Here is a 23818-nt window from a genome sequence, read left to right as displayed (position 1 = left end):
TATATATAATGTATGTATATGTAGAAAAAGAGCTACTAATGTTTATAAAGCATTGGGGACTGCGTGACATCTGCAGTGTATTTGTTGTGTGGATGATGTACTGCAGCCATGAAATATTTTTTGAATCAGTAACATAAAAGATACATTTTCATCCACAGTTGGCAGACCTTTCTTCTTCCAGGACTGGGGGTTTGATCCCTGGCGTGACAAAGTGTCCTTGGGCAAGACACTGAACTCTTCCCTGCCCTCGATATGTTTATGTTTATGTTTATTGATATGAGTGAGAATAGAAAAGTGTGAATGGATGAATAAGAAACACTGAAAGCGCCTTACAGAACCTGGGTGGGGTTAAAAGCGGTGCTGTATAGGGGTGTGCCATTTTTACCAGTGTTACCATTTATTTGGAATTGTTCATAAGAACACAGATTGTCTTTGTGCAGATTTGCCAGTGGTGTCATGCATTCTAATGCACAATTTCTCAGATTACTCCCAAAGAGAAGTCAAAGCAATCTTACACACTGCTACTGCTGATGTGGTTTGTGCTTTTGACAGATTTTGCCAGCATCTTCCAGTGTGCTTGCCAAGCATTAAATCCCATCATTGCCAGTATGTTAGAGGGTGAAAAATTCTGCGTGGAAATATGTTGGTTTTCTTCTGTTAGATTTGTCAACAGGCCGAGCAATCATCAGTCTGCTTTCATATCAGGTTTATTCAAGCAATGTGTTCTCTGAAGTGTTTATGTGAGTGACTGGAAGATAGAAATCTGTTTCAGCTGGCAGAGAGTTCCACTCTGTATGCACACCACTCATCCAAAGGGTGCCATCTTCTCCTTCTATGCTCTCACTTTCTTTTCTCCTTTGTCCTCCCCCAATCTTCCCCCGTCCTTCCCTTGTTCTTTCTTTTTTGTTTTTTTACAGGCCAAGTCGTGCATCTGTCACATGTGTGGCGCCCACCTGAACCGACTCCACTCTTGTCTTTACTGTGTCTTTTTTGGCTGTTTTACAAAGAAACACATCCACGAACACGCAAAAAACAAAAGACACAATCTAGGTAAGCTACTTTTTGTTTCAGTGTGGCTTTACTCTAGTTCTGGTCAAAGGGATGTTATGAAGGTCAACATGACAAACAGTCCTATTAATTTATTTCCTCATTTTGCAAAGTCTCACTTTCAGTAATTCTCTTCACATTCATGTTTATTTGTGTCTCAATGAAGTGTGAGTGCTTATCAGTGACAAATTATGGTGTTATGTGTCTTCCTATATATAATGTCAAAGACATGCTGGTAATCTTCTCAATTCCTTCTATACATCTGCTAAAATGAGATTTATTTGAGTGTTATTCAGCTAAACAGAAGAAAACCATAATTCAACACCTTGCTTCAACTATTTAAAAACAAAACAAAAACATCATGCCGTCTTCTCCCAAAATAATGCTAATTACTTAAGAAATGTGAACTAGTGCCATGACACAATCCACGTTTCCCTCTACATTGAAATATATCCTGATGCATCTCAGTAATCCAGGTAAAAAATCAAAAAGAAAAAAATTGTATAGGTCTTCTGGACGGGTTCTTCTCTAATGAAACGTTTTGTCTCTTCTCCTAGAGACTTCTTCAGTCTGAGAGTTTCAGGCAAAATTCAGGCTTTTAAGCCCTGCCCCCATGTGACGATACTCAAGAGACTGAAGAAGTCTCTTGGAGAAGAGACTCCAGAAGACCTATACAATTTTTTTCTTTTTTACATTGAAATATAGATTTTGTCTTCATGGTTCTGGTGCTGCCTCTACCCTTCAGTCATCAAACAGTGGCTGTTAAAGAACTGTCAGATTCATTACATTACATATCTGCATTTTAATGGTCTGACAGTTATCCCAGGTAGCTTGAACATATCGACATTTAGCTGCATGCAAAAGTGGGGTCAAAATTATTCCATTGTGATGAGTTAGATAAAATATGTTATGATTTACCTTTTTTATATATCTTTTTTTAAGCTGAAATACTGGCTATATAAGGAACTTTGTCGACAATGTTCTACCCCTCATAACCTTAATCAAGATCTTAGACTTTAGTTTGGGTTGTGACTTTAGCTTGTTTAAAAATTTTAAGCTTTATAAATTAAGTCTTTTAATCTCTGATGTCCAGGTTGGAAGTCACTGCTTGAAAATATAATGTATATTGGTGTAGATTCTTATTCATCCAGAACATGTTAATATTTAAACAAGGGGAGAAAAAGCAACTGAATTGGTTTTCTTGTTTCTTAAACGTTTCACCTGTCATTCAAAAGGCTTCCAGAGCATGGGTTGGTATTTTCAGGTTTATAAATCATTTGGACTTTAGACACAAGACAGATGGTGAGAGAGAAGTAAAGGAAACCATCTAAATTAAACAGGAAAAACCACTGTAGAAAGTGGCTTAAGTCTATTTTGAGAGCGTTCACATCTGTATTTAGTATCCAATTGTGTTCAGAGCAGTCAGGTTGAATGTTAGTGCCAGGTCTGAACAATGACTAATAACTTAAAGTTTAACTAACGGCATCATTTTACTTCCTGTAGGCAGTCAGGGAGTCAAACTTTACTCCCACTGCAGCATATTACTGTTCCAGTGGGGACATTCAAAGTCATTCAATGTGTTTAGGCTGCTACAGCAACCTTTATGTGGCGGCAAAGCAGAGGTAGCACTAACTAACCCACTGCAATTTAAAACCCAGTCTCATTTTTACATGTTAATTATGCTTTAAAAGACACTAATATGTAAGAGTTGGATGTTACCCTAACGAGAATATGTGGAGACAGTATGTGGCTTTTCTAGTTATCTTAATGGAATTAATTGATTTACTGCACTGCAACAGTTAGGTTACACACACACAGTCCAGGTGCAGGGCTGTAGTGTTAATGAGATTTGAGCTTTACACGAGAGCCACTGTGACATTGGCACTCTGCTCGTCTCTGCCTCTAATCAAATTAATCCAAACTTCCTTGTTTGCAGGACTACAAGATTGCAAGCTTCCTTCTCAGGGCTCTTTTTATGTTTGTTTGTTTTTTTCTAAATGTCTTTACTCTTAGATCTCATTAGATCCTCGTTTCTTTTAGTTTTTTACCTCCTTTTCTGCTTGTCTTTTTGATATTTTCCCCCTTGATGTTCCTTTTCTTGTCACTTTCAGTTCTTGTCCTTCACTCAGTTGAACAACAGCTGACTAGTTTCTCTCCATGTTTTGTGAAGCTCTTTTAGCCAATTAATTCTTGTCTTAACGGACGCTGCCCATCTATTCAGGCGTTATTCCTGTTTTAAACTTTGGACATATACAGAACTAAATAAAAAAGACAATAAAACTCCAATGCGATACTGTTACCAGGTTTCTACATGATGCTGATGCTCACTTTGAGTGTGGGTAGCGCCAAAAAACAGAAATGCGTCCAGTTAAACTAAAAATAGGTTGTCACGGCAACAGAGCTGAGGTATTGTTGCTGTGGACTTTGAGGATGGAAGATTGTAGTATATGTGTTAGTGCAAAGCACAGGTGGGAGTGGCGAAACAAATAAACCCATACCATCACCGCTCCTGCCATATCTCTTATAATTGCTCAGACTAGAGCGTGCGATTCCATGGTCACGAATGAGCCAGTGCTCTTCAAATAAACTCGATCTGCTCTATTGTGCTGCAAAATCTATTTGAAATAAAACATGTAATCTCTCATACTTCCTGTCTCCTCTTCCTTCCAGCTATAGACTTATTATACGGTGGGATATATTGTTTTGTGTGTCAAGATTACATATACGACAAAGACATGGAACAGATTGCCAAAGAGGAACAGAGGAAAGCCTGGAAACTGCAAGGTATATTTGTCTGCTCTATGGCTGAGAAATTATTGCAGCTTTTTAAATCATTTTGTTGTGTATCTCACTGCAGTTTGTTTTTGTATCCACAGGCATCGGTGAGAAATACACAACATGGGAGCCGACCAAGAGGGAGCTAGAATTATTACGACACAATCCAAAGAGAAGGAAAATCACTACAAACTGTACCATAGGTGGGCAACAGAGTGCAATGTTTGCTCTGCACATCTTAATCAGTAGAGTTTTTCACGTCTTGACAGTTGTGTGCTTCCCCCGCTGTGTGTACACTGTGCAAGTGTGCTTGGGGGTCACTCGTGCATTTAAGTGCAATACCCAAGGTCAACTGCACAGAGCAGCCCTACAGGCAGTGCATAGTGAGAGGCAGAACGCAATGTTCCCTCAGAGATAGCTGCGCAACACAACACAATCGTAGTTGTTCCTCACTGCACAGAAGTTGTTGTCCTTCTGTCACGTTTTCTCAATAATCTGTTGCTTTCCTTTATCTCCCACTCGTTCTATCGCATGACTGATTGTACTCCTTTCTCAGTCATCCTTTAGATCTTCAGACGGATTATCTCGTCAGCCAGACTTGACAATAGATTGTGTGTATTTGCATGCCAGGAGCAGTGTAACACGTTTACACTCAGCGGGTGCAATCTTCCAGTCCCAAACCTTGCTCAATTGGATAAGTCCCAAGACCTGGCTGTGTTTCACCTGTTCAGCTGGCCATCAGTAAAAGACTTTAAATGAATTCATTCACGGCTCTCCAGGATAAACACAGTTTTATTGGCAGACCTGAGCTGACTCTCCAGTCATGAATCCAATAGATTTAATGAGTATTCAGACACCTTCTGATTATGCACAATTTATTATGCTATAGATTAAAATAATTAAAAGGTTCATTTCACCATCATTGTTTTCACTAACCAATAATCCAAACTGCAAACCATACACATTTTTTTCTCATCTCAACTCTATTCTTCCTTTGAGCCAACACTATAGTCTGTCAGATCTTTACAATAACAAAGTATAATGTTATAAACACCCACCTCATATTGTTAGTCTCCCTTTTGCCACCAGTTTAGCTCTGACCACTCAGGGCATGGACAAAGAAAATGTAGTGTCTCCGAATGTCAGGTTTTGGTATTTCATATAGTCGATGTTGGGCAGAAACCTTGTGCCAGAAATTCAGCTTTTCACAAAATGAGACAAATATCCCCTTTCTTGTTAATTAAATAAACTGTGTGGTCACGAGTTACAAGCTCTTTTTGACACATTTTGTTGGTTCGGAAGTAATCCATAAAAGCATAAGCAAATGTAACTTGATTTATTCAAAAATGTAACAATGCTGAAAAATGGAGGGAAGGCTTTTGCTTGACAGCGGCAATATGGAAATACACAGCTTTGTGCCGAGAGACAGATTAGGCCTCACTGGTGACATTGAAAATCCCCTGTTGCCAGCAGAGGGAAGTACAGTGTGCCACGCCGCTGCCATGTTGTTCTCACACTTCTCCCACTGTCTTTCTGTCCTGCAGGTTTACGAGGGCTAATAAACCTGGGCAACACATGTTTCATGAACTGTATTGTTCAGGCGCTAACACACACACCGCTGCTGCGAGACTTTTTTCTCTCTGACAGACACAAGTGCGAGATGCAATCAAACTCCTGTCTGGTGTGTGAGATGTCGCAGCTCTTTCAGGAGGTATGGTGCACAGTTAAACAATCGGAGCAGAACGCTGAGTCTCTGCTTTTTTATTTTTTTTATTTTTTTTGTCAAATGCAAAATGGGAGAAACCTGCTGCCTGAAAGAAGTGTATGAACTAAATGTTATAATTCCGCCTTAATTCTGCCCAATTATACACAGCAGTTTGTTGTCATTCCTAGCCATTCGCAACAAATAGTGTACATTATGTCTAACAAGCTCATGAACTTAAAGTGTTACATAATGGCTGTCTGGTCAGCTCCTATACTGTCTGGCTTTCTTCATACATCCTCTCACTTCACGGTATATAAGCCCACAGATGGCAAGTGATGCTTTAATGTATAATGAGTTGAGTCACAACTACCCCGCTAACCCTTAACAGCACAGACTTACAGAACCAAATCCGTTCTCAGTCAGCTGAACTGTCAGCTACATAACACATGAGGTCGGTAATGGCATGCCTCTTTCACCCACAGAGGCACATGTCGGTTTTTGTATTTTATTATTATTATTTTTTTTGTCTTTCGAGGTGGAAAAATCCAGTCAGTCGAACAAGAAGTTTCACAAATAAATACAGAAATAAAAATTGCAGCACATTTGTGGCCCATCATATCAAAATGAGGATTAAGTCAAATTTGGTCAAAATTACTTAATTACATTTTCAGATTCCTGGCTTTAAAAGTTACATTTTGATACCTGGATCATTCTGACATCATAAGCTTATCCAGAGATGTGACTTAATCTGTTGTGATGGTTACGATAATACATTACTGTTTGGTCTGAATCCTAATTTTATGTAAATTAATTGCTAGCTGACAGGGAAAAATTCAAAATTTTAAGGCGCTTTTCCTCAAAATCAGTTTTTTTGTTGCTACTGCTAAAAAAGAAAATGCTTCAAATTTTTCTTTAGGATTATATTTCAGACACTTCATTCAAATGATACATTGAAAAGGCATTGATTCATTTTATTTTGACAAAATGCAATGTTTGCACATGGTTAAATCAAAACCCAATATTTGCCTATTTCTCCACATTCCACTTTTGGACTTAATCCTCGTTTGGATGTGATGGGTCATATTTTTCAATCTTTTGAATTTTTAGTCACATGTTCATATCCATCTCATTGTCAAGACTGTTTTACAAATTTGTAGTTGCAAATTATTTTTGTGACACATTCGTTCTTATTGCTACTTGGATAAAAAATCAAAGAATTTAGCCTTGTGTCCGCAGCAAACAAAACAGAGCATTTCTGCTTTTCCTAATCAATTCGTTTTGGACGCCAGTATGAAATCAAGTTTTGAGATTGACAATAACATGACTAAAAATACCTGGACAAATATAAATACTTTTACTTCAACTCTCACATATATTTTTTTTCCTCTTTGCCCTCAGTTCTACTCGGGCCACCGTTCACCTCACATTCCCTTCCGGCTGCTCCACCTTGTGTGGACTCATGCACGTCACCTCGCAGGCTACGAGCAGCAAGATGCCCATGAATTCCTTATCGCAGCACTCGATGTGCTACATCGGCACTGCAAAGGAGACACCATCAGTAAGCTTCGCACATGGCTACAAATGAAAGATTCATGTCATTTAAAGTTGCTCTTCAAATGCACTGAATTTATCTTTTTTTATATTTACTTTCAGTGTAGGGTTTTAATGGCAAACGTTGTAAGGACAGAGTCGGCCTTTACTAAATCAGTGCAGTAAGTTGAAAGTGAGCTACCCGCGGGCTCTGATTGGGCGTGTTGAGCTACCTAAAGAACACATTGCCTTACATCAGGAGAAACATACTGAAGGAGACTAACAATGGTGTATACCAAGGGGACAGCCAGTAAGTAGTGTGAAGAATGTCAATAGGCCCTGCTGCAGTGTGATGATAGGTTGACTCACACACAGAGCCAGCACTTAGGCTTGTTCAGGATGGCCAGAGAGAACTAGGACAATTATGAGAAGGCAGAGAGTCTGTTGGTGAATAGGAAAGTATAGATGCTAGACAGCTTTTAAAATGTGCAAAAGAGGCTGCTGCTGTTGCTGATTTACTCTTTTATATAAGCTGCGTTTCCATTGACCATGAAAATGAGCAAATTAGAATTTTGAAAATAAATTTGTTCAATGGAAACACGTCAATTTTGAAAAAAAATTGTTTTTCGACTAAATGTTTTTGCGCTAGGAAGAGGTGGTATCGGCCGTATCGAAATTGGTGTTTTTCGCAAAACTGCAATGGAAACACTTTTTTCGCATCACGGGAGTCACATGATCAACAACCAGCTGTTTCTACTGGTTAAAAAGACAACAGGAAGTAGAAGTAGTAGTAAAATCACTGAAGTAGTAAAAGAAAGTATTAAACTCACCGACTACATTTTCCCAAAAACGCAGCATACGTAGTCGCTCCCAAGAATGAGGAGCTTGTCACTCGAAAGCCTCAGTAAGATGCCGACATGTCCTCTGATGGCTGATGATGAGCGCTAGTGTCGTGGTAGCAATATGCTATGTGTTTACATCCATCGCCGCCATGTTTGTAATGACTTATCGCGAGAACAAACGTATTCACGCGTGACTTTAATAGCATTTCTTACTTAATGGAAACACCACAATTGCAAAACTGTTTTTTTTTTTTTTACATTAACAGAATATCAACAAAGTTTTGCACACATTTGCAATGGAAACGCAGCTGTAGAGGTATAACAACAGAATAAATACCAGATCTCAAACTAGAGGGGACTCTGTCATAGCAAGATGGAGAGAAGAGTTTGGGCGAAAGGGGACATCGGTTAGTGGAGCACATCAGAATATCTGAGACTGTGATACAGGGCTGGGCGATTTAGCTGAAAAATGTATCACAATAGAAGTGTTTCATACCAGTCAATACAGTGGTTTGCAAAAGTATTCATACCCCTTGAACTTTTCCATATTTTGTCACATTACAACCACAAACATAAATATATTTCACTGGAATTTAATGTGAAAGACCAACACAAAGTGGTATACAATTGTGAAGTGGAAGCAAAATTTTACATGAATCATAACATTTTTTACAAATAAAAAACTGAAAAGTGCGATGTGCAAAATTATTCAGCCCCCCTGAGTCAATACTTTGTGGAGCCACCTTTTGCTGCAATTACAGCTGCAAGTCTTTTAGGGTATGTCTCCACCAGCTTTGCACATCTAGTGACTGCAATTCTTGCCCATTCCTCCTTGCAAAACAGCTCAAGCTCAGTCAGATTGGATGGAGAGCGTTTGTGAACAGCAGTTTTGAGATCTTGCCACAAATTCTCAATTGGGTTTAGGTCTGGACTTTGACTGGGCCATTCTAACACATGAATATTCTTTTTTTTAAACCACTCCATTGTAGCTTTGGCTTTATGTTTAGGGTCGTTGTCCTGCTGGAAGGTGAACCTCCGCCCCAGTCTCAAATCTTTTGCTGACTCCAACAGGTTTTCTTCCAAGATTGCCCTGTATTTGGCTCCATCCATCTTCCCATCAACTTTGACCAACTTCCCGGTCCCTGCTGAAGAGAAGCACCCCCAGAGCATGATGCTGCCACCACCATATTTGACAGTGGGGATGGTGTTTTCAGAGTGATGTGCAGTGTTCTTTCTCCGCCACACATAGCGTTTTGCATTGTGGCCAAAAAGTTCAATTTTGGTCTCGTCTGACCAAAGCACCTTCTTCCACATGTTTGCTGTGTCCTCAACATGGCTTCTGGCAAACTGCAAACGGGACTTCTTATGGTTCTCTTTTAACAATGGCTTTCTCCTTGCCACTCTTCCATAAAGACHACATTTGTGTAGTGCACGACTAATTGTTGTCCTGTGGACAGTTTCCCCCACCTGAGCTGTGGCTCTCTGCATTTCATCCAGAGTCACCATGGGCCTCTTGGCTGCCTCTCTGATCAGTGATCTCCTTGTTTGGCCTGTAAGTTTAGGTGGACGGCCTTGTCTTGGCAGGTTTACTGTGGTGCCATACTCTTTCCATTTCCGGATGATGGATTGAACAGTGCTCTGTGAGATGTTCAAAGCTTGGGAAATCTTTTTATAACCTAAGCCTGCTTTAAACTTCTCCAAAACCATATTCCTAACCTGTCTGGTGTGTTCTTTGGACTTCATGATGCTGTTTGCTCCCCAATATTCTCTTAACCAACATCTGAGGCCGTCACGGAGCAGCTGTATTTGTACTGAGATTAGATTACACACAGGTGGACCCTTTTGAGTCATTAGCAGTCATCAGGCAACTTCTGAATGCAATTGGTTGCACTCAGGGAAAAGGGGGCTGAATACTTTTGCACGTCGCACTTTTCAGTTTTTTATTTGTAAAAAATGTTTTGATTCATGTAAAATTTTGCTTCCACTTCACAATTGTATACCACTTTGTGTTGGTCTTTCACATTAAATTCCAGTGAAATATATTTATGTTTGTGGTTGTAATGTGACAAAATATGGAAAAGTTCAAGGGGTATGAATACTTTTGCAAACCACTGTATCAATAATTATTGATTAGGTTTTTTTGGTTTACCTATTTAAAATAAGGACCAGGACAAAAAAAGGCTGATTAATCCTGCAAAACTGGTACCACAGTTCAATCTCGAGCTGTTTAACTCATTTTCTCATTTTACTCCACATCGTTCTTTATTTTTAAGCAAGGCACTGAGGCGAAACATGAAACTGCTACTGCAAATGTTACTCAACAGGTTGTTGTTAGCTTAATGAAGAGGGAGTGAGTTAGTTAATGTCACTAACCTTTCTAAAGCATTTTCTCTGCTTACATACACCAAAATGTTGTGTGGTTCTGGATCAGAGTTCAGTGAAATTATCAACATTCTATCTGACGTATTTTCTATTGATAATGGATTTATATGTATGTAGCGATATGTTATCATTTTCTATTGATATTGATCATGTGTTTTTCATGATATGCATTGTTACTGATTTATTGCCCAGCCCTACTGTGATAGTTAAAGTTTGGCTTAAGAGAATCAGTTTTGTACTCATTTGTAAATTAAGACTCATTTAATTGTGTAACCTTGTAGAGTGAGATGTTTGTGTGTTTTGTTTTATGGATTGTTTAATCCGTTGTTGTATTTTTTTATGCACTTGTTTTATAAACTGCTTGTTTTTTTGCTTGGACAACTGATGACTTTTAACCATTGTGCTAATTCTGGCACATTAATATTTTTGAACATTAGTTAGTGTGCCCTATCCTTTTAAATGAATTAACGAAAAATGATGTGATTTTTTTTTATATAATTTTTTTACGTTGTTCGTTCTCTTGTTACCTGCAGGAGACGACAATGGGAAAAAGACCAACAATCCAAATCACTGTAATTGCATCATAGACCAAATCTTCACTGGGGGCCTACAGTCAGATGTTACCTGTCAAGTTTGCCAGTAAGTTTGCAAGACGTGTTCAATCAGTCTAACAAAGCAACACATGACTCCCTTTGCTTTCTCTGTTCTGATATTTACTCTTCTGTGAATTGTTCCCTGATGTTCTCTCACCACTGTGGAGGTCCTTTTAGACTCTGTTTTTTTTTCTCAATATGTGCAAGAAGATGGGCAGCTTGTGTCCTCCCTGCTGTTCTTCTTCTAGACCCGGTCCCTGCAGAGCTACTTTAATAGAGGTTGTCTAGACAGCAGCACGATATAGGCGTTGCCTCGCCGCCCCCCTAGAGCTGTCCTGTCGCATTAATACATGCATGCTGCACTGAACTGCAAAGCACCTTGCCCAGTCTCGCAGGGAAACTGGGTCCAGCTTATTGTGATAATATCTACATCTGCAGCGAAAGGAGAGTGTCGATGCAGAACTTTCAGCTCGGTTCTGTGCCTCTTCATTTCTCTGAAGAGCCCCGTTAACAAATTACAAGTGGCCAAACAATTAAACACCAGAATATATCAGGCGATGGAACAAAGGAGCTAACCTAATGGGGCCATGCTACTGAAGGGTGGCATCTCATCACCATAAATGCTTGTAGGTTTGATTTATTGACCTCCCACTAGTACCTCTGGGTTTTACAAAATCATGAGTCATCTCGTCAACAACAGTAATGTGCAGCAGCTCGTCATTGTAAACACAACTACATATTTATGTGCACTCTCCTTGGGAAGCCACCATTTTTTGCCGGGGCTACAGTCCATCACTGTCTTTGCATTCTAATAATAGAAATTCCTTTTTGCAAAGCCAATTTTCTCTGATGTAACCCTTCATTGAATCACAGATGACTCTGCAGCATCACTGTGGATACAATGCACACGCACAATTTTCATCTCCCAGCAGAATTAAAAAAAAAACAAAAACAAAAAAACGTGATCAAAATCCAGAGGCGGTGTCAGTTTAGGCTCATGTGTTATAATGTCTGTCATCATCATTTCATCATTTGTAATAAGTGACAAACAGACTAACCCATACTCCATTTATTAAACCTGGGACCTGGACTAACATTCTTCTCTTTATCTGGTTTTTTTTTTTGTTTTATTTTCTTTAAAGTGGCGTTTCCACAACGATAGACCCATTTTGGGACATCAGTCTGGATTTGCCAGGCTCATCTACGCCTTTCTGGCCCCTGAGCCCCGGAGGGGATGGCAGCACAGTAAATGGCGAGAGCCACCTGTCAGGATCAACCACACTCACAGACTGCCTGCGCAGGTACAGCTTCTCTCTTTGACGGCAGTTGTCACTTTTCTCTCTCTCTCTTTTTTTTCTTCCCCTTGCCTTTTATTTTATTCTCAAATGTCAAAATAATTTATCAACCAATTAGCTTTTGAAGTATTTTTTGGCACGAAATCAAAGGCGAGACAGATGTAAGACCGTTTTATTGTGCTGTTATGGTTTTTTGTTCCTCTGATGGACAGGAGCACTAATCATGTTTATGCTCTGTTGGGCAGAAATAAATGATTTTCATCACATTTTAAAAGTATTACCACACCCCACACATCCCTTTTTTCTTTCTATAGTAGACAAACACATTTCATTTGTATGAAGCGTCACATGTTGCCTGCTCACTCACAACAACCCTGTTTGGATCTCATCTTCTCCCTTCACTAGGTTGACGGAGCAGGTGTGACCTCTCAAATCTCCATTCTTGCAATTTGGTTTTCACTTTTCCTCAGCTTGTTTCATTCCCTCCATCACTACCCCCCCCCCCCACCCATGCCCTCAGTCTCTACCTCTCACATTTGTCTCGCCCCCCCCTCGTTTTCTCACCTCCGTTCCTGCTGACATTTTTTTTACCGCAGCACCTCACACACCCCTACTTGCTGCAGCAAGTCTCTTAAAGGTACAGAGCAGGCTGTTGCTGTTGCCATGGCAATGGAGGCATTAGCGAGACCAGCAGGATTTCTGGTTTTAGAGAACTCTGATGCAATCTGAATGCTGTCTAATTGTAAAGGCTGAAAATGTTTTTTTTTTTCACATTATTTAAAACAAAAGGAGATAAGATAGATAGACAGGTTAAAAAGAAAAACATCCATCCTTCTCTTTTTAAACACGTTTATTTTATCTTTTTGCTCTACAGATTTACACGTCCTGAGCATCTCGGAAGCAGTGCCAAAATTAAGTGTGGTGGTTGCCATAGTTACCAGGAGTCCACCAAACAGCTGACAATGAAGAAGCTCCCCATCGTAGCGTGTTTCCATCTCAAAGTAAGTCACGTTCTTTGCCATCGCTCCAAAAACAATGGAGACTTATGATTAAGATAGTTTAGCGTGGTTTAAATATTGTTGTGTTCATTTTTCTTGTTCAGTTTTAAGATTTTGCCGTGACTCTTAGTGTAAGTGTGTTCATAATTCAGTGCAGTTGTTGTTGTTGATGTTGTTGCCTCGCCTCCTGCAGTTTAGTGCTTTCATGTATTGTCCCAGGACACCCGTAGTTCTAATGACTCACTCAACCCTCAGCTGTCCATGTTTTATTTATCATCCGCATGATGCAGTAATGATTGTCTTTGGAACAGATTTTAATTAATTGTCTTAAATAAATTTAGGGCTGTAATTATATATGGAACATAAACATTCAAATCCTCTTTTATTATTTATTTATTTATTTATTTATTTATTTATTTATTTATTTATTTATTTATTTTTGTGTTTTATAATAAAACCATTTTTTCTTGACACTTTCCTGCCTCTTTCCTCTTTTTTTTATTTTCCCTAGCGGTTTGAGCACTCTGCTAAACTGCGGAGGAAGATTACGACGTACGTTTCCTTTCCTCTAGAGTTGGACATGACACCCTTCATGGCGTCCAGGTGAGACTCCAGAGGACTTAAGAAATGCTTTGCTTCTATCACAGAGCCGTCTTTTCTCCCCATCCAGCAGCAGCAAAATGGATTCACTTTCATTTTGTCCACAAGTGTACTATAAGCTTGAAAATGCATCTTTGACAAAAATGCTTTATTAAATTTTCCCTATGAAATCTTATTGGTATCAGATGAGCATGCAGCAGCAGCTTTTTGCATCCAGAAGGATCATTATTTCTGCAGGCCTGAAAAACCGTGCATAAATTGTATTCTTCTGCCACCTAGTGGCTCTGTATCTCTCAGTTAAATGTTTTGCTCGGAGCATAATAGGACCTCTAACGCATTGGTTTTCTTTTTCCTTCTTCCTTTACAGTAAAGAGAGCAGAATGAATGGGCAGTATCAACAGTCAGTTGAAGTATTAAACAATGACAATAAGTGAGTACTTGTGCAACTGGTTGTGTTAACACAATTTGGAAGCCCTAAAAATAATCTCAGCTTTTTAACAGCAGCATGTGCTAAAGACCTCATTAATCCGGCTGTGACTGTCTTCTAATTAAATCAATTTGAAGCCTATTAAAAGCTGCTTAGTTTCCTCATTTAAGGTTGTTGCAATAGTTCTCACTTTCCAGGACATTTACTAGGAATCTACTATCTTAATGAAACAGTTTCTTGTGATGAAGATGATTTGAGATGAGGAAGCTGTGTTTGTTTTATTTTAATCCATGATTAGTTGTAGTGTTACAACTAATCCACTAGGTTACACTAGGTTACAACAGATCACCGATTAGTTGTAACATTAGACTTTATACTGTAAAATAAAGACTGTAAAAATACTCTAGGCTGTTTAGTTTTCATAATTTTTAAACTTAAAGTTTAAAAATATTTTCACACGGACGGGGCCATTTTATTTACACACAAAGCATTCTGGGTAAATGATGACGTAGATAGGTCATCGGCGTGAGGCTGCTAGCGAGCTATATCCACCCTGAAGGTTAATCTTGGACAGTATCTGATGATCGACTCTTTTAAAGACAGAGAGGAGAAGGTAGAAATGACTCAGCCTGTAGCTGAAAATATGGATGGAGGACAACAGAGATGCTTCATGGAAGGAGAACCTCAGCTTAGCCTGTTAGCTTTAGCGTTAGCCCCGATGCTATCACCATATATATGTATTAGCTCAGCGCTACACATTCTCCTCTCGTCACTGAGGTCCTCCATCCACATGACAGAGAGGGGAACACAAAAATGACTCAGCCTGCAACTGAAAATATGGATGGAGGACCTCAGTTTAGCTTGTTAGTTTGTCGCGCTAGCACCAAGCTAATACATATAAGGCAATATAGCATCGGCGCTAACGCAAAGGCTAGCAGGTTAAGCTGAGGTTCTTCCATGAAGCAGCTCTGTTGTCCTCCATCCATATTTTCAGTTGCAGGCTGAGTCATTTCTATCTTCTCCTCTCTGTCAACGCTCTCTGGTTTCATTTAAAAGAGTCGATCATCAGATATTGTCCAAGATTAACCTTCAGGGTGGATATAGCTCGCTCGCACCGAGGACCTATCCATGTCATCGTTTACCCAAAATGCTTTTATGTGTAAATAAAATGGCTCCATCCGTGTTAAAATTCATTTTTAAAAAGTTACAAAACTACAGTATTTTTACAGTCTTTATTTTACAGTTAAAATATATTTATCTAATAAAGTCTAATGTTACAACTAATCGGGGATCCTTTTAATTTGAGCAGTCTTTGAGTGAGGTGGAACCATGAGGTCGTTATTTTTCTTAATTTCTTTCTTTGATTTTTTTTTTCAGGTATTCTTTGTTTGCTGTTGTCAACCACCAGGGCACGTTAGAGAGCGGCCACTACACCAGCTTCATCCGTCAACACAAAGACCAGTGGTTCAAATGTGATGACGCCATCATCACCAAGGCCAGCATTAAGGATGTACTTGATAGCGAAGGGTGAGAATGAATCCAAAACCTTAACAGATCAAGGAAATATTGGTATGGAATTTGATCTGATTGTTTTTTTTTCTCTCTCTCTGTTAGGTATCTCTTATTCTATCATAAACAGTTCCTAGAGTATGAGTAGTTTCTGTGACCACCGAGCATGAAGAGCCACTTCTTCAGAGGAGGGAGTCAAAAGACTGGGGGACAGGATGAAGTGCAAGCACACAAACCTACCTGAAATTTTTTTTTTGACTAGCAGTCTGCTCCTCCAGCTAAGCAGGACAAACAGACATGCAAAATCATGCAAAAGAAAATGACAAACAAACAAACAAACAAACAAAAAAAAAAACAAAAGCACTGAGCTACTTCTTGGCATCAACTTGACAAAACCGAACTAAGAGGAGAGCTGGTGGAGGAGTCGGGCATCGTCACCTTAGTCTTGGGCAGAGGGAAAAGTCCCCCCTACACACACACACACACACACACACACACACACACACACACACACACACACTTACTTACCCTTCAACTTCTGTCACTTCCTGTTTCTGCTGCAGTGGCACCGTTCAGACACATCTGGATTTTTCTTACAGTATTCTAACCCCCACCCCAAAACACCTTAACAGCTCTCTGCCATGGTGCTCGCATTTCATCTGACCAAGCATTTAACTCACTGGTGATGGAGAACAGTTCGTCATCATATGCATAAAGGACCGATTGCAAAAAAAATAAAAAAAAAAGTTAAAAAAGCGGAAAAAAATTCTATATAAATCAATGTATTATGAACGTTGCAAGGACATTTTAAAGGTATGGTTATGATACGTATCATTTGTGAAATTAGCTATGAAATACTGTATGAATCTAGTAAACATCTATTTTTAAAGAGCAATGAAAACACGGGAGAGCTCAGCGACGCTGCTGCTGAAGCGCTGCCATGGAAACTAAACAGATTTGGACCTGAGCGTTCTCATGTTCATTTATTTACTGTGTTGATTATTTTCTTTTTTTTAAAGTCTGGTTGAGGGCAGGGAATATCTATTTTTTTAGCAACTTTTTTTTTTTTACTTTTTATTTACTGTTTTCACTGTATGTTTGTTTGTTTTTAGCCATATTATACTTTCATTCTTGTGGAATCGTTGGTATAATGGCGGTGATTCATCGGCTCACTTTTAATGTTTGGAAATCATTTGCTGAATATGAGCTTTGGGTTACATGTGGCATTCTCAAAAGAAAAAAAAAACTCATTCGTGAACACCAGATCTGGTCCTTTTTTATGTGAGGGTTTGAAGGAACACCTTGAGCCTTCTGTGTAACAGAAAAGAAAAATAATTTAACAGCACTGCATGCAACTGATCTCACACCAGAGTACGTGGAAAAAAAAAATTGCGGTTCAAGGTTTTGCTCCCAGTCGTGATTTTTTGTTCTGTAGTTGAAATGAAAGAGTGGATGAGATTGTATAGAGGGTAAAACTCATTGCACATGGGAGACTATTTGACCACAGCCTGGCTCTGAATCCATCAGTGTTAAACGTCTCTATAAGTGTGGTTCGTGATTTGTTTTGCCTCTGCAGTGCGCTAAACTTGTTCCAGTAAGTACGCTGTCAAGTCACACTATAGATTATGCACATACACATCAGGGTCACTGACTGTAATTATATGGGGAGTACAGAGAGGACAATATTCCCTCATGAAAAGAAACAAATAAAAAGTGACGCCCTAATCTGTCATGCAGTGATGCCAGTTTGGTGGGGGGTGAACACATTTTTGTTTTGCTGCTGAAATCACAATGAAACATGCATATCTTTTGGTCTGCTGCAGTTTTTGGTGGAGTCGAAGCACTTGTCTGATGGTTCACATTATGGTTCTGTTGCATCACGGTGCAGTTAAGACCATCCAAGGACATTCAGGGAAACAGTTAAAAAAAATAAAATTAAATAAAAAGGAAGAGGAGAGGTTCATTATCTGTTTCAGTTATTAAACTCTCACCGAAACTGGAATGTCTATGTGGTGTGCTGTTTTTTTTTTTTTTTTTCTCATCTTTCCTCTGCGCTAAGACTAGACCGAGAGGTGAAGCGCTGTAGTGCATCTGAGCCAAACCTGTCAGTTTATTATTTTTTTAATAAACATGTCAGATATATATCTCCTGCATTACTGCCGAGGTATTCTCATGGTAGGGCAAGAAAAGGAAATATATATATGAAATAAAACTGTCAAGACTTCGTGGACTGAATAAAAAGACATTCAGTTGTATAGATGTAAAAGATTGTGTGTGTGAGCTTTGAGCACCTTATACACATGATGATGGCGCCACTTTGTGGCCACTTTTAGAAGCACAACACAGACAAAAAAAAATACTAGTTAAAAACTCCTGTTGAGGCATAAAACATTCCAGAGTGAAAAAATAAACTTAAAAATGCTATTCTTTATATGAAACAGCTTTACATTCATTTTTCCCCACACTCTTCTGAAATGCTGCGTATTTCTAAAATAAAAAAGGCACTATATTACCAGAAAATATCTGATGGGACTCCATCTTGTATTTTAATTGTGATTTTTACACATTTAATTATTTTGATGGAGATGTGGAAATTCAAACTTTAAATTGATGTAAAGTTCTCACTGTTAATTAAAAGTTTGTTTTTGCAGTATTTGAATTGGCTCCTAATTGGAATATTTAATTCATTTTAAGAGGAAATGTTTCACAAAGAAAAAAAAATGAAAACGTTATTTATTACAACACAAATGTGCACAGACGCTCCTTTATTCTGCTGTAAACTAAGCATAAAGAGGTACAGCCAGGGGACAAATACAATGATACAAACTTTGTACAGAAACAGTTCAACTTAATGGAAACCGCACTGAGCTAAAACAGATTAAACAAATGGCAAGAAGAAAATTGGCTACACAATGCACCAAGGTGAAAAACAGCAAGTGTTGCTAAAAGTAGACCTTATGAATTATAATATTGTGATTTTTGCTACAATAATGCTTGGTGTCTGGTATACACTGGCTTACATTATGGACCACACTAGAATACACAAAACAGCTTTTCAAATGTTTGCTTCTACTGCATGGTCCTAGTGTAGTGCTATGTTTATCTTTTTCTCTTTTCTTTTCTTCAGGCATCTGTGAAATGTCTGCATGCATAATTAGTGCCTGAAGTTGTCTCTTATCGCAAGGACCGTTTCTGTACAAATAACACACACTGGTCACTGTTGCCATAGAAATGTAGGACACAACAGATGAGCCGTATCTATCAACATTAACAAAAGCGACCCAATTCATCAATACAAAGATAGAAAATGTAATCTGATTATACAGATGTGGGCTGAGTGGATAGGTATCATATGAACAGTTTCCAGACAGCATCTGTCTATTGTGTTTTGTATCAGCTGGGAAAAGTGCACCAACACAACGCGCACACAGCGACAATCCTTCGTGAATTCATGCGAACCGTTCTCTTGCTTTGATGGATGGCGAGGAAGCCTCCACATGTAATGTAAATAAATCACTCAGATAGTAATCTGACTCTGGCAGCAGACAGGGAGACACGCATGTTGTCAGGGCGAAGTGTGGACTCCACTGCGGAGCAGCGCCGTGACGGTGATAAAGGAACACCGCAGCCTCTCTTGAGGATGAGCGTTCTAGCCCTTCGCAAATTCACATCACTCAGCCACTTGGCGTCTAAGAAAACTTCAACTCGGACTGTCGCCTCCGAAATGCTGCAGGTTGTGAGAAAATTGCAACTTGAGGCAGCAGGAGAGGGAAAAAAAACAGGTTAATAAAAGAAGACAGCATTTCAGCATTTCACATCTTTGGGGCTTCATCTTATTTTTCTTTCTTTTTTAGCAACATATTGTCTTAAATACACGAAAAATCAGTGATGGCCTCTCATACACAATTCATCTTTTGGCAGTTGCGTAGACCACGATGAGCACCGTCACTCCTGAAACATTATCGGATTAGGTTTCATGCGCTGGGATAAACACACACACAAAAAACATGAAGCCACATCTTGGGATTCATATTAAATAATTTAGAGTCACATAATCCTACTTTTCATGAAAATGAGGTAACTAACATCTGCAAACTGTACAGTGACACAAAACATTGCCCCACAGGAACCGAAGGTACTAAAAACTGGACATTTTTTGTCACTTTTTATACGTCTTTAGTACATCACTTCATTTGGAACCACCTGTGTCGTTATCGAACTGCAACTTGAATTATGCATGAAACTAGAGCGCAGTGAGGAAAACTGTGACACGAACCTGAAGTAGTCATTTGCTGAACACATTTAGGTTGTGACACCACAGCTCTGACTCTCATTCTGGTGGTTTTAATCCTGATTTAGTGAAAATGGCAAAAGGTCTGACTTCAAACATGATTTTGGCTGTTTTATTGTGCAGTTATTTGTAGATAAAGCCCCTTTCTGCAACAGTGGGTTATGTACATGATGTAAGCACATTCTGTTTTGCTGTGATTTTCAAACTCAGCAGAACAAACATATGGAAACTTGGCCCAGGCCCTCAGCTGTAAACAACATATATAATCCGGTGTCTCCAGGAAAAAAAAATCCATGTTTCCTTGGGGACCCTTTGCAAGTGGGTGTTGGTGTTTGTTATCTGTCCTCAGGTCTATTACACAGAGTACTGAGAGGTGTCAACCACATTTCATTTGCACCAAGCTGAAGAAAATTGTATGAACCATGTTTTTTTTTTATTACAGATACGTGAGGAACTGAGGAACCTGACAAAAGGAACATGGGGTCCTTAGCAAACTGATTAAAGAGGAACTTCTTTGACCTTCTTCTTGTGTGTTTGTGAGATCTTAGATGCTGGTCTGCAGGTCGCCGTTCAGCAAAGTACTCTGGGTCTCCGTGGGGTCGTTCATCATGCGAGATTTGTCCTGCCGGCTGTCGCTGCGCTCCACCTCATCCAGCCCTACCTCCTTCTTAAGGCACAGAACGTTCTGGAAACTCTTCTTGAAGTTCTCCGAGAGGAAGGCGTAAAGGATGGGGTTCGCGCAGCTGTTGGCGTACCCGAGGACCACCACGAAGGCAAAGGTGCTCCTCAGAATGGGCGTCGTGCTGATGGTGCCCGTCACGGAGGTCACGTTGAAAACGTAGAAAGGCAGCCAGCAGAAAACGAACACCGCCACCACGATGGACACCATCCTGGTTACCTTCCTTTCGGAGCGTTTCCTCTTGGAGGAGCCCACGCGTAAGCCCGAGGATTTCACTTTGATAATGATGAACAGGTAACACAGGCAGATGACCATGAGGGGCAGGAAGAAGCCCAGGATGAAGGTGTAGAACATAAACGCTGTGTAGTAAGCTTCTTGAGGCTCGGGCCACACGATGGTGCAGAAGCAGCCGTTGGGCTTCGTGATCACCCCGCTGTAGATCACAATGGGCAGGTTAACCAGCAGCGACACCCCCCACACCGCCACATTAATAGTCTTGGCGATGCGAGGCTTTCGCCACTTTGTGGATTTAATGGGATGCACCACCGCCAGGTAGCGGTCAATGCTCATCACCATCAGGCAGAAGATGGAGGTGAACTGGTTCAGGGAGTCCACAGTCATCACGACCCTGCAGAGCACGAGGCCAAAGGGCCAGTGGACCAGCGCCAGCTGGATGGCGATGAATGGCAGGCCGAGCATAAAGAGCACGTCTGCCACCGCCAGATTGAGGATGTAGATGTTGGTGACCGTCTTCATCTTGGCGTAGCGCAGGACGACGTAGATGACGAGCGCGTTTCCGCAAAGGCCCACCGCACAAACCAGGAAGTACATGCAGGTGATGACCACCGTGCTGGTTCTGGTGAAGCTGTCCGTGTGGTTCCCGCCGACGCCGGACTCGTTTCCCTGCATGAAGCTGTCGTACATGTAGTGCTCTGATAAGTTCGGAGGGGGGGATGGGAAACTCCAGGGGTCCATGATGCTGCAGTCTCCGCCAGTCTGACGTTGATTATGACATCCTATCTGCACAAAAGGAAAAAAGCATGAAAATAGATTTAAGTGTTGATTTTATCCCAGCAAATTAAAGAAAAGACAGATATTTTCCATCAAATATTAACATAATCTTTCTTTTTTGATTTGACCCAGTCCACCTGACTGACTGTGACGTGGCATTTTGCAATAACACTATGCGTGTGTGAGAACACACACCATACAATACTGCATGCTCAGCACTTTGAGATGGAATACTTCTTTTTTTTTTCAGTCACGCATAAGCACAGCCATTTCTGAGGGGAATTTATTGATTTTACATCTTGATCACCGGATCTGACTGACGGCACATTTAAAGAGGAGCTCAGCTGGATCCAGACCTCTTTGTGTGCCAGCCCCACTGCCACTAGGGGAAATAATCCCACAGAAAAACCACAAGTTCTCCAGGAGGAAATGCCCCATTTCACACGCTGACAGCTGTGTTGAATTTTTTTCTGACCTTTGATTTTTTTTTTTAAATTAGGACTTGGCATGGATGTAAATGAACCCCCAGCCAAACTGAATGAGGGAGAATCACAGCAGTGCCAGTAGCCTGGCTGCTGTCAGATTCACTGCCGGCACACAGGAGGCGAACACGATCTGACAACTTTGTCCAGAGCCAATAACATAAGTGGTTTTATTATGCCCGTTTGTCTTTTTTTTTCTGCAGCAACAGGATAGTTTGGGCTGTGGGGAGTGCTCGGTGAATAAATGTTGCTGAAAGGAATGTTTGAACTCAGTGACACATAAAGGTTCTTTTCTGACAACCAGAAAATAACCCTTTTTGGATCTGTCCAATCAGACACTGGACCATTTAATAAACATATTTCGTTTGCACAGAACAGATGACACTAAAATAATGTACAAAGGGCTATAGAAATGAAAAACATGAATCTCATCAGCTTCAAGCGAAAACAAAAAATTCATTACGCATAAATAATATACTGGTCATTACTGTTACATATGAAAAAGTTGCTTTGGAGATACTTGTTCTCCCTCTTACTAAATGAATAAAGATATTTGCTCCAATATTTGCGTCACCGGTGAAGTCTGGACATTCAGCTGAAGACATTGTGTTCTCAGGTCATTTGCAGCCTCCCTGAGAGCAAAGTAAAACTGCCGAGGTCATGTCAGTCATTAACTGTGTTGAGAAACTCTGCACACATCAGATCAGCCCAGATTTCTGTTTGGATTGTGCACTTTGAAATGTAATTCACCCACCCCCCTTCAATAAAATAAAAAATAAAATAAAATCCAACCATTAAATACATATTTTTATCATTGAGAATTAATTATATTAATACCGCTTCCAGTTTGTACATGCAAGCCTAGGTAGAGCACTTTCAAATGGTCTTACCTGTATTTTTTTTCCACGAAATGCGCCACTTCTTTATGCGTGAAAGTGTCTCATTACTGCAGGTTTGTCTTCATCTTTAAATGTCCACCAAGTTAGTTTCAGTTGATTCGAAAAAGAAAAAGAAAAAAAAACTCTGGACACTTTAAATGTTCCTCTCAAGAATCCCATAATGAGTTGCGTACTGGAACAGAGAGAAAACGGAGGTGGGGGAAAAAAAACGTGGACAGAGCTCCGATGCGCTCGCGGTGTGCCGCGCGCTCTGACTGTCTCCAGCTGGAGGACGCGCGGGGATGTTAAAGGACGCACGTGAACAGCGCCGAGGTGCTCCTGAGGAGCCTCTCACCCCTGAACGAGGAGGAGGTTCGCTTCTGCGTAAAAGGACGAGCAGGTTGACGGTGAGCTCCCCCCTGAAAGGATGATTCAGCCCTTTGAAGCGCGCGAGGAGGCAGTTGAGCAAAGTGAAAGCTTTTAGACAGCAAAGTGCATATTTAGAGGTAACAACTGAACAAGGAATGAACAAGTTAATGCAAGAAAAAGAGTTTCATCTTAAATAAAAAATGCCAAAAAAACGTGTTTTCTGTTGCACAATTCAAATGTCCAGTTATGAATTCAAAGTGCAAAACTGATTGGTTTGATTTGATGTATTTCACACACAAATCACAGGGGAACTGTATTTTTGAAACCTCAAATTAGCACTGTGATTAAGTTGGTAGAGCTGTTGCCTCTTAAGAAGGTTATGGGATTGAATCCCGGCCAGGGACC

At 40.1% G+C, this 23818-nt stretch overlaps 2 protein-coding genes across 3 annotated transcripts in view; one reads left to right on the top strand and one right to left on the bottom strand.

Annotated features, from left to right (window-relative positions):
• Positions 1–16937, top strand: part of LOC106518679 (ubiquitin carboxyl-terminal hydrolase 22) — a 29171-nt gene extending 12234 nt beyond the window's left edge. For both annotated transcript variants that reach the window (XM_014010051.1, XM_014010050.1), the window contains 12 exons: positions 918–1050; positions 3718–3831; positions 3924–4025; positions 5367–5533; positions 6926–7085; positions 10815–10920; positions 12017–12175; positions 13044–13170; positions 13679–13770; positions 14135–14197; positions 15572–15721; positions 15809–16937. In XM_014010051.1, the coding sequence (XP_013865505.1) occupies positions 918–1050; positions 3718–3831; positions 3924–4025; positions 5367–5533; positions 6926–7085; positions 10815–10920; positions 12017–12175; positions 13044–13170; positions 13679–13770; positions 14135–14197; positions 15572–15721; positions 15809–15851 (1416 nt within the window). In that variant the 3' untranslated portion in view covers positions 15852–16937. The remainder of the gene's footprint in view (positions 1–917; positions 1051–3717; positions 3832–3923; positions 4026–5366; positions 5534–6925; positions 7086–10814; positions 10921–12016; positions 12176–13043; positions 13171–13678; positions 13771–14134; positions 14198–15571; positions 15722–15808) is intronic.
• Positions 16938–17673: 736 nt separating this feature from the next.
• LOC106518680 (somatostatin receptor type 2) lies at positions 17674–23608 on the bottom strand. Its single transcript, XM_014010052.1, has 2 exons — positions 23057–23608; positions 17674–21693 (listed from the first exon to the last, which is right to left on the bottom strand). Exon 2 carries the CDS (start codon positions 21646–21648, stop codon positions 20539–20541), a length of 1110 nt encoding a protein of 369 aa, XP_013865506.1. The 5' UTR covers positions 21649–21693; positions 23057–23608; the 3' UTR covers positions 17674–20538.
• Positions 23609–23818: the final 210 nt, after the last annotated feature.

This window comes from Austrofundulus limnaeus, unplaced genomic scaffold (genome assembly GCF_001266775.1).
Source record: "Austrofundulus limnaeus strain Quisiro unplaced genomic scaffold, Austrofundulus_limnaeus-1.0 Scaffold65, whole genome shotgun sequence".
Lineage (NCBI taxonomy): Eukaryota > Metazoa > Chordata > Actinopteri > Cyprinodontiformes > Rivulidae > Austrofundulus > Austrofundulus limnaeus.
Note: the sequence above shows the minus strand (reverse complement) of the source record. Positions and strands in the feature narration are given on the sequence as shown.

Excerpts from the sequence above, each read along its gene's own strand:
- LOC106518680 (XM_014010052.1), bottom strand. The coding sequence starts at position 21,648 with ATGGACCCCTGGAGTTTCCCATCCCCCCCTCCGAACTTATCAGAGCAC.